Consider the following 16238-nt stretch of genomic DNA (forward strand, 5'->3'; position numbering starts at 1 on the left):
TTTTTTATGGTATGTTCACCTCCCTTCTTTAGGAAGAGTGATCAGAACTAAATAACTGCTAATTGTGAGTCTGGTGCTTCCTGCAGAGTTTACGTGAGGGTTATTAAATGAGTCTTCAATTAGCACCTGCCACCAGTCTGAGACAGCATGTTTTTAGTGACTGCAGTTGTTGTGCTTGGAGTTGTTAAAGTCAATATTTTTCTTTGGAGGAAAGTTAAGTTGCTGTCATTGCAGAATTCAGTGTTTACCGGGCTAGCAAAGTTCCATACAAACACAGAACGTAGGCGAGAGACACATGCAGCTTGAACTGTTAGTTCTAGGGTGAACCATGAATTTTAAGGTCACTCTGTCTTTTGGTAGAATCTTGTGTTTCTTTTCTAATTACCTTAATATAAGTTCATTTCTAGAAGAACTGTTTATGGATAGAAATGGTGTCTCTGTTGTAATCTAATTGCAAAAATTATTTTATACGTATCTTGTTTAGTAGTAAGCACTCACAGATCATATGTGTGGGATTTGATTTGCTTTGATAAAATTATTGTAGTGATTTTATGTCAGTGTTTTTTGCATATGTGTATGTACATCAGTATAGTATATATATTATGTTCAAGACCCTCTCATGGGGTGTGTGGTTTTCTACTGTAAACAGTCAGCTAGGACTGGAGAAAAGAGTGCTGACTGCTCTTCCACAGGACCTGGGTTCTATTCCCAATGCCAACATAAACATCTGTAACTCTAGGGCAAGGGATCCCACATCTTTTGACCTCCATAGGCACAAGACACTCACACAGTGTACACACAGGCATTCATGCCAAACACCCATATACATTTAAACAAAGAAAAGTTCAATTATGGTATCTCACTTCCAAAATTCTGGAAATTGTGCAGGGGAAGAAATGCACATGGTTACCACGGGATGACTCACAGCTTGCTACCTCATTTCGTATACATCCTTCTGCTTCCTCTGTGCTTGACTGGTGACTCCTGAGATTCCGCCCCTCTTCCCAGCATGGTCCTAGTCTGGCTTTCTCACCCAATCTCTTCCTCCCCAGCTATAGATTAGTCAACTCTTTGTTAACCCATAAGAGTTATACATATTTACAATGTACAAGGATTGTTCCACGGCATCTAAGCACTCTTTGAGAGTCAGTGATCACTATTTCAGAACTCCACTTCCGCGGCCTTGTATTGCCCAGGCACGGATTCTTTTTAGAGAATGAACGTTCTGTCTTGACCACTTTAAGGCATCGCTGGATTACCTCTGATGTCTTGTATAATGCAGCTGCTGTATAAATAAGAAAGAAGTTTTTGCACGTTTAAATGAACATGTTGTTTTCCCTCCAATATTTTCTCTCTGTAGTTGATTGAATTCAGAGAAGCAGAGCCAGGGGAAAGTCATTTTTCTGTTCTCTTCTCCTTTCACCAGATGAGTTGTGTGTGCTTGTGAGTTTATTCCACTTCGACAAAATGGAGGGTCTGTTGAGACAGGCAGACCCTGGAGCTAGCTGACCAGCCAGCTTAGCTGATTGGTGAGCTCCAGGTTCAGTGAGAGAGACTGCCTCAAAGTAATGTGGGGAGTGACTTCGCTGCCACACATATGCTACACATATGTGTACGTATATACACCCATTGTACACACACGTACATACCACATGGATACATATACCCCACATACATGCATGCATTTCTTTCTCTCAAACACACACACTCTGGGAATCATGGACATGTCTATATTAGAAAGACACTATGGAACATGAATAAGTCAGAGCAGAAGAATGAATTCATGATGATTAGACAGAACAAAAAGTTCTCTTTTTTTATTGATTTTATTGAGCCATACATATTTCTCTGCTCTCCTCCTTGCCTCACCCCTCCCCTTCAACCCTCTCCCTTGGTTCCAATTTACTCAGGAGATCTTGTCTTTTTCTGCTTCCCATGTAGTTTAGATCCATGTATGTCTCTCTTAGGGTCCTCATTGTCAGGGTTCTCTGGGATTGTGATTTGTAGGCTGGTTTTCTTTGCTTTATATTTAAAAACTACTTAGGAGTGAGTACATGTGATAATTGTCTTTCTGGGTCTGAGTTACCTCACTCAATATGATGCTTTCTAGCTCCATCCATTTGCCTGCAAAATTCAAGATATAAATTTTTTCTGCTGTGTAGTACTCCATTGTGTAAATGTACCACATTTTCCTTATCTATTCTTCGGTTGAGGGGCATTTAGGTTGTTTCCAGGTTCTGGCTATGACAAACAGTGCTGCTGTGAACATAGTAGAGCACATGTCCTTGTGGTATGATTGAACATCCGTTGGGTATATATATATACATATATATGTATACACACACACACACACACACACACACACACACACACACACATATATATATATATATATATATATTGCTGGGTTTTGAGGAAGGTTGTTTCCTGATTTTCTGAGAAATCACCACACTGACATCCAAAGGGGCTGTACCAACTTGCATTCCCGCCAGCAATGCAGGAGTGTTCCCTTTTCCCCACAACCTCTCCAGCATAAGTTGTCATCAATGTTTTTGATTTTGGCTGTACTTACAGGTGTAAGATGGAATCTCAGAGTTGTTTTGATTTGCATTTCTCTGATGACTAAGGATATTGAGCATTTCCTTAAGTGTCTTTCAGCCATTTTAGATTCCTCTGTTGAGTTCTCTGTTTAGGTCTGTACCCCATTTTTTTTTATTGTATTATTAGAACAAAAAGTTCTTATATTTTATTGCTTTTTTGACTTTCTGCTTCAACAGGTCTCAACTAAATGGTCAACCAAATAGTCCCAAATGTATCCAGTGACAGCTTGTTGTATCATAAAATACCATGGGAATGTTCAGGCATTCTCTCCGAGGGGTCAAACAGTTGTCAGGTGATGAACAACATTCCCCACTCTTACCCAGGTCATTCTTCTTCAGTTCCAGATGTTGCTGTGAAAGGAGAGTACTCCAGCTACTATCTCCTGTTGCAAGGCAATGGCAAGAAACGGTGCAAAGTCACATTGGTTCACTCGGCCAACCAGATCAATGGTTCCTTTGCACTCAGTTTCATTCATGGGAAGATGAAAACAAAGATGGAAGAAGCCACATTGAGTATGTATTAACTTAGCTAGAAGAGACCCACTCCCACGCTTATTTGTATTGCAGTTAATTTATGTGGTTTCAGGTGGAAGGAATAATAATGAAACTCTATGTTTCCCATTACCTTTTTTTTTTTTAGCGCAACATTTTTTATATACATATAAAATATTTTGGTCATATGCTATCCCCTCCTCCAACTTCTCTCAGATTTTCTGTACCACCTCCCTACCCACCCCAAGTTCATGTTCTTTCTCTCCCAAGCTCTAAAAAAACAAAACAAAAGAAAATAACCCCCCTCCCAAAATAGAAAATCAAAACTAACAAAAATCAATAAGGCAAAAAAAAAAAAAAAACTCAAGCGAAAACAAAAAACACAAAAAAAAACATGGAGTCCATTTTGTGTCGGCAATCTACTCCTGGCATGGGGCCTGCCCTGCAGTGTGGTTGATATACCCAATTGACACTCCACCAGAGAAAAACTGGGTTTCCTCTTCCAGGGGTGGCACTTTGTGTCCACTTCCCTGTCTCCATGCTGGAATTCTAATATGACCTTTTTATAATTTTAAATGAAAAGAATTAGTTCCTTTACAATATACAAAGTAAAGATTAACTCTTAGCTTTCAATTTCAAATACCAAATTGTTAATGTTTACTGCTTTTAACACTAAAAACAATTTTTTAAGTTCCCACTTATTTTCTCTCATGCCTCGTTTACTTCATCTATTTTGTTTTTCTTTTTTCTCTCAAGTTCTATATTTTGGTTAAATTTGATTCTATATTAAGTTCTGCATTTGGTTTTATATATATATGTGTGTGTATGTGTGTGTGTGTGTGTGTGTGTAGTGTGTGTAGTGTGTGTGTATGTGTGTGTGTATTTGTGTATGTATTAGCTATGCCAATAGGTGTATTACTCACAGACAGAGAACAGAGGGACAGGAACAGCCCAGGATCCATCACAAGCCAGCCTCCCAAGACTTAGCTATATGTTGCACATGGAGTCTTGATTCTTGACTCCTTGTGTCCTACTTATAACACAGTTGAGGACACTTGAGGGCGTCCTTCTCTGGGTTGCATGCTTCAGATATCACATGACTCCCTAAACATGAGTAGCCTTCCCTTGAAGGTGAGAGAGGAGCAAACCCCAAGTTTCCCTTTGTGTCTCCTGATAGTGTATTTCCTGTACATTTTTTCTTTAGTTTTGTTTTTTTTTTGTTTATTTGTTTTTTGTTTTGTTGTTGTTGTTTTTTTTTGTGTGTGTGTTTTGTTTGGTTTTCTGAGAGAGGGTTCTCTATGTAGCTTTGGAGCCTGCCCTGAATCTTGCTCTGTAGACCAGGCTGGCCTCAAACTCAGAGATCCACCTGCCTCTTCTGGGATTAAAGGTATACATTTCTGCCTTTAGTTCTGATTATCTGAGAACTACATGCAAGAAGAAAAGAGGATGAGCCTGGGTTAGCCAAGTCAGTCCTGGGACTGTTGCATAGTTTTATACTAGATTCATTATGCGAAGAAGTAAACAGAGGAGGTCAGGTGGGCCCGTGGTTCATTGTGTGGGTTATGGGAACCTATACTTAGAAATGAGAAACATTGTCTTTGTTTTCTAAGCAGGTAGAAGACATGTCATGTAGTGAAGTCTACTCTGGTGCCCATATTCTCCCAAGGAATTAAGAATCAGATAAATGCAGAGGTCCACAGTAAAGCACTGGGTCAAGCTCCTGGAATCCAGTCGAAGAGAGGGAGGAGGGATTATATGAGTGGTGTGTGTGTGTGTGTGTGTGTGTGTGTGTGTGTGTGTGTCTGTGTAGATTATGATGAGAAAACCCACAGAGACAGCTGAGCTGAGCTAGTGGAAGCTCACAGACTCTGAACTGGCAGCTGGGAAACCTGCATGGGACCAAACTCGCCCCTCTGAATGTGGGTTACATTTGTGAGACTTGGTCCTTTTGTGAGCCCCTGGCAGTGGGAACAGGATTTATCTGAGGTCCAGGAGCTGACGTTTTGGAGCCCACAGGGAAACTATGGTGGGATACCATGCTCAACCTTGGTGCAGGAGGGTGGGGCTTGGTCCTGCCTCAACTTGATGTGCCAGACTTTGTTGACTCCCCATGGGAAGCCTTACTCTGAGGAGTGAATGGGAGTGGGGAGAGAGGAGGAACTGTGGTTGATATGTAAAATTAATTTAAAAAAAAAAAACGAAAGAATCAGATCAAAGATTAAAATACAGAACAATTTAGTATGCTCGTTTCCCTGTGTTTAATTGTTACTTTGAAGTATGTGAGATCAAGAGAGATGAGTGGCTGGCGGTTATGTTTCTAGTCATGTCCTAACACATTTCCTAGCAATTAAGTTTTAATTGTTCTTGTAGCATATCATTAATGTTGACTTTTTCTTTCTTCTCAGGTTTTCCTTTTGACTTCTCATCACTCCCGAGTTTTTCTGAGGAGCAAGTTTTGCAAAGAGAGAAACAGTTAGCCAGCATCCAGGTTCTGGCTTTGAGAGAATGCATGAGTAAGTACTACCAGTTTGGGCGTTTGATTTTACTATGACAGTGTTGGTATGTTTAATGTGAGCCTCCTGTGTTTACATCTTGTTCCCGTCCGTGTTGTCTTTTAGGATGATGCACAGAGCTGCGTGTGTTTAGGGAGCTGGGTAGATTAATGGATTTGGACCATCCCGATTGTCGGTATATCATTGGAAATATTTTAAAAACATATTTTGCCAGGGAAATTTGTATTTCAAATTTGTATACTCTGAACCATATCTAGAAAAGACATAGAAGTTTGTTACTCCACTTACTGCATACAATGTAGTTTTGTTACAAGGAAGGTAGAGACTGAAAATGGAAGAAAATGCAAGTCTAGAGAAATTAGTATGGTAACTACAGTGCATTGATTCTTCAATTTAACCAATAAATGATAACCGAGCATCGTTCACAAACTGAAGTTAGCATCGTGGGTTTCCTTAGCTGGGAGGCTTAATACTTTCATAAAAGGGATCAGATGTTTTTTTCTTCCATCATTAATATTAAATTGGTTATCAGTCTGAATTTTTATAAATATTAAACATGCATTGTTGCCTAATATCAATATGTTTTAAATCACTGATATATAATTGCTAAGGAACTCCTTAAATTTATGATATTACCTTGTTCTCAGCTATTAAGGTCAGGGTGCTTTCTTACTCTGCTTTCCAAACCGTGGCGTAATTGGCCGTCTCCATAAGTCGAGGCCAGCTCCAGTGGAGTTTTAGTTAATAAAATGAGGGACTGATTCCTGAAGCACATTGCTTATTGTGTATCTTCCATGGGAAGCAAGCCATTCATTTAGAAGGCCTCCCAGCTGACTGTACGGAAAGGAAATACACCGAGGCTTCTGATTTCCTCGCAGAGTCTTACAGAAACAGATGATCACAACTCTGTGAGTGTACTGTTAATATTTGTGGTCACAGGAAGCTTGTGTTTCCTACCTTGGGTTAAATCTGTCAGGACTCCAAAAGTACCCACGTCCGTGAGGTAGGGTGTTCCAGGGCCTGCGTCATAAAGCTGATGTTCTAAAGGTGGGGTCTATCTCTGCCTTCCCCCAGCTGCCTGGCAGCATTCGTGTACACCAGGCTGCCCTGGGTGTAATGTCATACGCCTGAATCCCGAGTCTGGAGCCTGGGATGGTGCTTCTCAGGCAGTAAGTTCTCAATGTCTGTGGAATTCCTATCAGTTTCTAGGATGGTGGGTTTATTGTAGAAGAAAAATGTGATTAATCTAGAAGGGTTTTTAAAAGAAATGTTTTGTATCAAAGTAATTTATAGATACAGTGTGAAAGTTCAGATGATACTCAGAAACTTCGAATGCAGAATGGCAATGACTCTCAGACTAAACCGCCCCCCCCCCGACGCCCCCCCATCTTTCTGCCTCTCAGACCAGTCTTCATCTCTGCCTGTGGCCACAAGCGCCTAGCTCAACTTTGTCTCTGTGTCCACAAGCAGCTGTCCCCATCTTTCTGCCTCTGTGTCTGCAGTGGCTCTCCTCAGCCCTCCAGCTAGTTCAGGCCTTCTTGTTTTTAGATACTGTGAAATTATGTGTATCCAGTTCATTTTCTTAACCTCTAACTGTGGCGGATAAAGAGTGAGAGTCTCTAAGTCATCTTCACTTCCCCTTTCCCTTCCCAGTGACCCTGAACAGTGAAGGCTTGGGTTGGCTAACATTGTCACAGCAGAGATAAGTTTTCTGTCGAGCTGTGGGCCGTGTTATAATACAGTGCTGTCTGCTTGCTCTATGCTTAGTAATCTAACCCCACTGCCATCCACTGCAGTGCTCTTGTGTTTTACTGGTTTGAGCAGCTCCCTGAAGGTGTTGCCTCCAGAAGCCTGACTCTGATTGAGAGTATGCCCCTCACCTCCAGTCCCATAACCCATTTTCTGAGCCGTATATGTGATAGGCCATTTTAATAGAATATTGTCAATTTTTCTTAGACCTTTAGTAATTCCTTCCCCACTTCTCTTCTTTCTATACCTCTTATAGAGTTAGATATTGATGTTTCAGGAAAGAAAACTTCTCTGATTGATTTTTGAGACAGGGTCTCATGTGGCCTGGTCTTGAAGTAGATATGTAGCTGAGGACAGCCTTGAATTCTTGCATCTTTCCATTTTAGCACCACTTCCAATATGCTAAGATTACAACATTACTTGTCCACACCTGGTGAGGAGTTCTTTTGTTGTCGTTGTTGTTCCACAATTGTTCTTTAATCAAACCAGCCCGTACTTATTCTAGTATCTTCTTTAATCAAACCAGCCTGTACTTATTCTAGTATCTTCTTTAATCAAACCAGCCTGTACTTATTCTAGTATCTTCTTTAATCAAACCAGCCTGTTCTTATTCTAGTATCTTCTTTAATCAAACCAGCCTGTTCTTATTCTAGTATCTTCTTTAATCAAACCAGCCTGTACTTATTCTAGTATCTTCTTTAATCAAACCAGCCTGTACTTATTCTAGTATCTTCTTTACTTTAGGAAAATATGAATTCTGTCATATTTTCTCTTGTTTTCTACAATGTTTTTGTTTCTTTTGAATTCTTTTTGATTGCTTTTTCTTCTCTTTTTTTTTTACCCTCGTTTGGCTTCCTCCCTCTCTCCTACTCTGGCTTGGCTTTCTCCCTCTCCCCTCCCCTCCCCTCCCCTCCCCCCCTCCCCTCCCTCCCTCCCTCCCTCTTTCTTTCTTTCTTTCTTTCTTTCTTTCTTTCTTTCTTTCTTTCTTTCTTTCTTTCTTCTTTTCTTTTCTTTCTGCTTTAAGAACCCAACAATACCTCTTCTCCCAAAGTTGCAGCCATTTTAGGAACAAGCTGAAGCAATGTACAGATAAATTATAGGTGAAATGGTATGATATTTTAGATTATGGCGCAGCTGGCTTTCTCATCCATATACCAAGTCTTGAACTTAGCTATTGGGAAACTGCCAGAACTGCCATATAAGAGAAGCTTCCAGGACGTCCTGCAGAGAGGCTACCCAAAGACTGCTGGCTGTCAAAGCCTGCTTGGTCATGTCCAGCCCAGTAAGTGAGTGGAGCAAGAAGGAGCTGCAAGTCTTCCTGGGTAATAGTAGCATGAGAAGTGCAGAGCCCCTTCTTTCAGCCCTTTCCAAGACCTGTGGTTGGTTCCCATCCATCTGTTTTCTACTGCAGCTTTTACTTCCAGCCTCTAGTATATAGTACCTGGCAAAAGTCACTGGAGGGTGGAAGGGGAAGGATTTTGTATTCTTATTTGAGCCTGCCTTTACCCTGATCTTAGTACCGGCACCTGGGGCTCTTCTCTCTCTGGGTGTTCAGTTTTATGTTTTGTTCATAGACTCCTTTGTGGCCCACTGGCCACGTATGGCCAAGGATAGCTGTGACTGTGGCTCAGTATAGACTCGTAAATTTCATAGATGACAGTCTTGCATCACAGTGTCACAAAGTTGAATACATCTCTGGGACTCTAATCCTTTCAGTGAGGCATTGTAGCCACTGGTATTTTGGTGGTAGGACTTGGGATCTGATGTCTAGAACCATAGGGCTTTTGTTGGGCTTATGTTTAACCCCATCTTTAGCATGACCTTTCTGCATACCTGAAGTCCCGTAGTTTGGAACTATCACAATAAAACAAACCTGGAAGGAGCTGTGCCTGCCTGTCTCTGAGGCTGGACAGTGGAGTGGGGGGCAGAGCTCGAGCTCTGCCTAAGCCGTCATGTCCAGTCTGGCTTGAGGCCAGTACTTCACTACAATTACCCATACTGCTCGGTAGCGTTGTTTGCAGGCACCAAAAGTGATCCCTCCTCTCTCCTGCTGGCTCAAGTTTACCACTTACTTCTGTCTTCCATAGCTTGTTCAGAAGGGTTGCTGTTTTTTCTTGTTACCATTGCTTAATTTTTCATTTCTGACTTTCAAATTGGAGAAGGAAGAAACAGGAATTTCTATGCTATTGTATTTAAAGAAAGTTTTATGGGTTTTAATTTTATATACTGTATTAGTCAGGGTTCTCCAGAGTAGCAGAACTTATTGAGTGACTTAAAGGCTTCAATCCAGCTAATACAACGTTGATTGACTGTGAGTGAAAAGGCCAAGAATCCAGTAGCTGCTCAGCCCTGAGGCTGAGTGTCTCAGCTTGTCTTCAGTATATGGTGGAATCCCGAAGAAGTAGATTTCCATGCCAGTGAAGACAACAGCAAACAGGCAAAGAGAAAACGCTTCCCTCTGTAGGCTTCCATCAGAAGGTGTGGCCCAGATTAAAGGCTGTGTCTTCCCGCTTCAAGATCAGGACTAGAAGTGGATCTTCCTACTTACAATTAAGCAAAAATCCCTCACTGGTGTGCCCTCCATTTTTGGATTTTAGCTAATTCCAGATGGAGTCAAGTTGTTAACCAAGAATAGCTATCATATCATACATATATATGTAAGACCACTTTTCATGCTCTGTGATATATCTCTGGAGTCTTATAGGCTGGCCTTTCCTGTCTGTCCACTCTGTTAGCCAAGTACTTCCTTTCCCTCATCTCACACAGTAGCTCCGAATTGTGCCATTACCTACAAATAAGATCAAGATGGAAATGTGGCTACACAGGAATGTAGATATTTGTTTTACTTTCAAAATATATTTGACAAAAGTTGTAGACAGAGGAGCTACCACTGCAGGTGCTCACAAATGTTAAAGTGGTTAATTGTGTCTGTTGTCGTGCAGAAAGAAGAAAGGCTGCCAGTCAGCCTGAAGCAGTTTCTGCTGATGAACTCAAAAGTCTGTTGGTGTTGACAAGGGAGCGCTTCCTAGGTCATTTTGATGCCCTCGCCCCTAAAGCAGTTTTAACACAAACAGACAAAATGAAATCTGCTGGTATGGTAAATGGTAAGTTTTTTTATTCCTTTAAATTTTGGTGGCAGTGGTGGTATGTGTGTGTGTAGCATTTTTATTAAATTTTATAAGCTATATTGGCCAAGTCAAAATATATTTTACACATTTAAAGAATGATATGTATTTTTTTAACATGTGTATATCTGAACTTTACTTACTAAGTATGACAGACTTTTTTGCTAACACCTTTTATCAAGCATGTTTAGTTTAACTGTTCTTTAGCACAGGAGGAAGCACTCTGTGGTCTTATTCATCTTGCTAAGCTGCCAGAATGGCTAGGTCTCAAAAAGTGAAGAAAGTGATATGTATGCAGTGAGTTGGATACAGGCAGAACCATGTGCTGAGACCCTTCCCAGCTGCCACTCGCTGGGGGCACAAGGTCGCCATACTTCCTAGTAGCACTGATTTGAATAAATACATCTACATGTAAATTGAACTGCATGTAAAACTAGTAAGGCCAATCAGTTTCATATCCTGGCACAGTTGTATTCATTAGCAATCTGGAATGATTTGTACTGGTTCTACCTCTGTGGAAACACCAGCAAGCATAACAAGTGACAGGTCAGGATGTGTGGAATGCCATAATGTAGCCATTTTATTGACTCACTGCTGAAGTTGCTGAAGATTCCTAGGGGATGTGGTGCCTGTGTAAGGCACGCGGAGTGTCTGCTTGGCACTTCTGGGCACATAGCGAGGTTGCATAAATGAGTTTGTTAGGCAGGTTGTAATCCCTTTTATTATTTCAAATATTTACTATTATGTTGCTTTATGAAATAGATCAAACCAACAATAATGTCACTTTTTCATTGTGATTTATTCTTGTTTTGGTCTGTAAGATCGTAATGGCTTATTCTCATAGCCGCATGAACTGATAATACTACCTTCCTGTTTGCTGGAATTTGCGTTGTGAAGGTCACTTTCCTTGTTTTTCTAGTTGTATTGGTTCTATTTCTTTTTCTTGTAAAATAAGATATTACAAAAATAATTTTCTTGATCTCTCAGGGAGCCTTTTGTTACATTTTGTTTTGGGGCATGGTATAGTATCTAGAAAAGCAAATAAAATGTTCTATTTTATTTTACTGTAAGAATTATGTTTAGTTATTACCCCAAAATCCTGACATTTGTTAAGATTTGTTTGCTTTTCTTAAATATTAGACTGTGTCATCTCATCCATATTTATGTTATATACTCAGTTAATAATTAATTTTTTTGTAATATTTAGGGACAATTTATTGTTTGCTTTTTAAATGATAACTTGAATCAGCTTATGAATTCAGGAGTGTGCAGCAGTGCAGAACTGGTATTGATTATTTTCTGTATATTTTTATTACCAAGCCATGTCTCCATTAAGAAGCACACTGCTTTGCTGTAAAGCTCATTACCCTATCAAATGGATTTCACCACTGTTAATAAGAAATGGGAAATGGTGTGTTTTGAGGGTGTTCGTTGAGGACATCCAAGTGTAGGTATTAGAAGATACTTCAGAGTAATCAAGGTTAAATAGTTTACTAAGTAGAGAGAAAATAAAAGGTCGCTCCAATTTTTATTATAGTTTAGAAACAGAACAGATTCTGTCAGCAGTGACTTAAGTAGTGAAAGTCCAGCAATTTTGATTCATTTATTAGAATGCTGTATAAATTGTTTAAAGTCATTCTTAAGACAGGTAAGCTTAAAATAAAAAAAAAAAGTAGTACAGTTGGTAATTTTGCCATTGTTTGTTTAAGCCAATACTTGCTGATGAGAATGGAAGCTGTGCCTTTAGGTCTTGTTAGGTTCCAGGGTTCTGGACAGACTTGGGGTAACTCACGACAGCATAGTAACAGCGAGATGGCCCTCACCTCTGCTATGGCTAGAGTCAAGTGATACTGAGTTTTAGTGAGTTGAGGGCATCTCCGATTAACAGATAAGGAAGGATTACTTCACAAGCAACCTTGAAAACGTTATGAGCATGTATTAGTCAGTTATTAGACTTTTGAGATTGAGGTAGTCCTTTTCTTAAGAATAAGGTTTTTCATTTTACTTAATTCTGTTTGTAGCATGGAAGTCACGGTGTTCTTGTGTGTTCATCATAGAGCGGCTTCCTTTCATTTGACTACTTTTGTTAAGAATAGCGAACTTGTGCTTTCATTCCATGTGAGCCTTAATAGACAGATTCATTGTATTTTATCAGTGCTAACTCATACAATGTATTTGAAGAAGATATTTTATTTTTTATTTTCATTTCCAATAATATTCTCAGTGATATTTTATACAGTTCATTAGTCATGGCTTTAATAAATGTCTCAGTTGAGTCCTTAGCCTTTACACACACACACACACACACACACACAGTGTATACATCTATCACCATTTATTTATCTGTTTATTCATTCATTTATCCATCCACCCACCCGTCTGTCCGTCCATCCATCCATCCTTCCATCCATCCATCCATCCTTAGCCAGTCTCACTACATAGTCCAGCTTGGCCTTGAACTCACTATAGCCTATGCTAGCCTCCAATTCTGATCTTCCTGCCTCAGCCTCCCTAGTGCTAAGACTCCGGATGGGTATCACCAAGCACACCCCAAGTGAGCTTTACTGTTATGTTACATAGAGCATTCATTGTGTTAGTGTTTCTCATTGCTGAGGTATATTTTGCTTTCTTTAGTTGCCAGAACAGCGGAATCTTATTCTTCAAGTCTAATGGAAACCAATCCTCTGGAATGGCCAGAAAGACATGTTCTTCAGAACTTAGAAACTTTTGAAAAAGCTAAACAAAAAATGAGGTAATATTGGAGTTTTTAAAAATGCATGTTCAGTATTTTCAAATGAATATACTTAATATTTTAATTAATATTTCAGTAGCTTGTAATTTCATTGCAAATAAAAAAACAGGTGCTTTCTTTAATAAGTAGGTAATCAGTAGAGTAGTGTATTGATTAAAAGGGAAAGATGTCTTCCTTTTCATTATCTTGGTACCTTCCAAGTGTGCCTAACTCGTGAGTAATGTCTGTCTAGCTTTATAGACATCTTCTATAAACATATATGCTTACTTTCCTTTTTTATTGCTGTGATAAAACACTGGCTAAAAACAACTTGGGGAACAAAGTGTTTATTTGACTTACATATCCCAAACATAGTTCGTCACTGAGGGAAGTCAAAACAGAAACCCAAGCAGCGCAGGAACCTGGAGTCAAGAATAGAAAGGAAACGGGCCGTGGAGGATGGTCCTACCGTGGCGTGTTTCCCTTGCTTGCTCAGCTTGCTTTCTTACATAGGCCAGAACCACCTGCCCAGAGTGGGTAGGGCCTTCTCGTGGCAATCGTTAATCAAGAAAATGACCCACAGGTTTACCTGCAGGCCAGTCTGATGGAGCGAGTTTTTCAGGTGAGGCCTCCTCTTCCCACATGAGCCTAGCTTGTGCAAAGTTAAAAGTTCACCAGCATGCACATGTGAATATATAAGGTGAACCATACAGGGGCGTGTAAAATGGTTAGCCATGTTTGTCCACATAGGAAGTAGGTACTCTCAGAGACAGAAGTGGGTACCCAGCTGACAGGGTTACCTTTGGTCCTTGGCATTGTGCATAGTAGTCACTCAGTGTGTAATTGCAGGATAGTGGAGTACAAACTCCCTGACGTCTCTCTTTCATTTGAGCTCCTTTTTATGGAGAGATAATCAAAAGAAAACAAGTACCCAGACTTGCAAACAGTGGCACAGTTCCTGTATTGTCAGAATGGGTCATTAGCACAGGGAGGGGTGGTCCAGACAAGCAAACAGTGGCCCGGCTCCCGTATCTTCAGGATGGTGACTAGCACAGGGAAGGTGGGCTGTAAGCAGGTAGTATTTGTATTGCTGCTCTTTATCACTCTCGATTTGTGCACAGTGCCACTCTGACCCCAAATCTGTGGCTTCCTGGAAAGGGAAAGAGACAGTCTCTCGGTGAGGTTTCTCCCTCGTTGACATTGAAGTGCTTGCTGTAGCTTAGCTTCTCTTGAAATTCTCTGACCTCTGCACCCCTGTTCTATTCTTCTTGTTCTTAACCCTACTGTGGGTTTACTCTCAGGAACTTCAGCCTTGTGGTTTCAGTTTGAGCAGAGAGTTTAATGTGTGTGCTTAGTTTGTCTGGAACCAGAAGTGTGTTAGACACTCAAAGTTTGAGTCAAGCATTGCCTTTCTTTCTTGAGTCCTTTATAAATGCTACAGCTCGGTGTTATGTTCCTTTTCTAATCACTAACGGCCATGTTAAGGCTTCTGTAGAATGTGTTTTCTGTATCTCCTTCCACCCTTACGTCCTGGCTTCTGCTGAAAGTCAGACCTGTGTAGTAAACTGTGAGCCGCGATTGTGGGTTCGCAAGTCAGAGTGAGCCCTGTTCACTATATTACAGTGATATTTGTAAAGTCAGTCGTCAGGAAGGACTGCAGGTGCTTCAGTGGGAAACCACATCAGATTCCTGTGTCAGAGCAAAAGCTACGTTAATGTTTTTTTTTTGGGGGGGGGGGGGGTTCGAGACAGGGTTTCTCTGTAGCTTTGGTGCCAGTCCCGGAACTAGCTCTTGTAGACCAGGCTGGCCTCGAACTCCCAGAGATCCGCCTGCCTCTGCCTCCCGAGTGCTGGGATTAAGGGTGTGCGCCACCACCGCCCGGCAGAATTTTGTTAGTGTTAAAGCGGCTTTAACTAGGGAGTCATCTAATGGTGAAAGTCAGAGAGCACAATGCAGTCTTAGACTCACTCAGCAACCTGTGCCATGGCATTCACCACATCAGAGTGGGCATGAGATCCTCGTTTTATTTTAAAGTTGCGGAAATGTTATGACAGAATGCATGCAGACGTTTAAAGCTTAGTTGCCAGTGTTATTTTCTAAGCTGAGACGGATCTTAGTAGAGCAATTCATCACAAATTGGGCTTTTAAAAGCTGCTTTGAAATGCTTGTGTTTGGATTCTATATAAATGCAAATCATACATTTCCCATTGCATCCAGGCTGTAATGCAGTTGTGATTAGTACTGATTAAGGAACATTGTAAGATACTATTAAAGAAGCTCCATAGAAATTAAATTAAACTCACAGTGCAGTTCCTGCCCACCCAGAGTATGGAATTCTGAGAAAATGCTCACGTGTTCTCTTGCTAGCCTATTTTTATTAGACTTCTATCCCATTTAACAATAATGGGACTAGACACGGGAAGTGGATCTGCCCGCGTGTGATGGTCCTTAGTGTAAGAGACACGGGTCTAAAACTTAATGCCAGTATTTTAATCATAGAGTTATTCATAAAAATGTTGATGTAATTTGTGTAATATGTAAAATATAATCAAGTTGGGCTGGCACAGTGGCTCAGGGGACAAAAAAAGGTATTTGTTGTGTAGCCTGAGGGATTGAATTCAGTCCCCACTGCCCACTTGGTGGGAGGAGAGCACTGACTTTCACAGGTTATCCTTGGATTTAAATACACACACACACACACACAGATGAGCACACATATACACATGCGTGTGCACATACACACACACAATAAATCAATGAATATAAAAAAGTTAACATTTTAAGTTGCTTTGGAGTTGAGTGATTAAATTCATGGTGACATAGTGATTTTTATTTATGCTATGGCGGTAGAGCAGTTCAGAACATAATGAAGCGGTTCCTGTTTCCTGAGATGAGACCATGTTCATCCGTTTACTTATCTATTTATTTACTTAGTTATTTAATGACTTGCTGTGTGGTTTTCTGGTTTATGGAGTGACAAAGACAGAGGTGGCCCTTACTGGAGTCAGTCTCAGTTTTGAGCTATTTT

At 40.5% G+C, this 16238-nt stretch overlaps 1 protein-coding gene across 1 annotated transcript in view; it reads left to right on the top strand.

Moving 5' to 3' along the window:
* The window catches only part of Mtbp (MDM2 binding protein), a 62287-nt gene that overhangs the window by 27202 nt on the left and 18847 nt on the right, over nucleotides 1-16238 (top strand). The window contains exons 12-15 of the mRNA XM_057791826.1: nucleotides 2940-3113; nucleotides 5498-5605; nucleotides 10297-10458; nucleotides 13114-13231. Of these exons, the coding sequence (XP_057647809.1) occupies nucleotides 2940-3113; nucleotides 5498-5605; nucleotides 10297-10458; nucleotides 13114-13231 (562 nt within the window). The remainder of the gene's footprint in view (nucleotides 1-2939; nucleotides 3114-5497; nucleotides 5606-10296; nucleotides 10459-13113; nucleotides 13232-16238) is intronic.

This window comes from Chionomys nivalis, chromosome 17, assembly GCF_950005125.1.
Source record: "Chionomys nivalis chromosome 17, mChiNiv1.1, whole genome shotgun sequence".
Classification (NCBI taxonomy): domain Eukaryota; kingdom Metazoa; phylum Chordata; class Mammalia; order Rodentia; family Cricetidae; genus Chionomys; species Chionomys nivalis.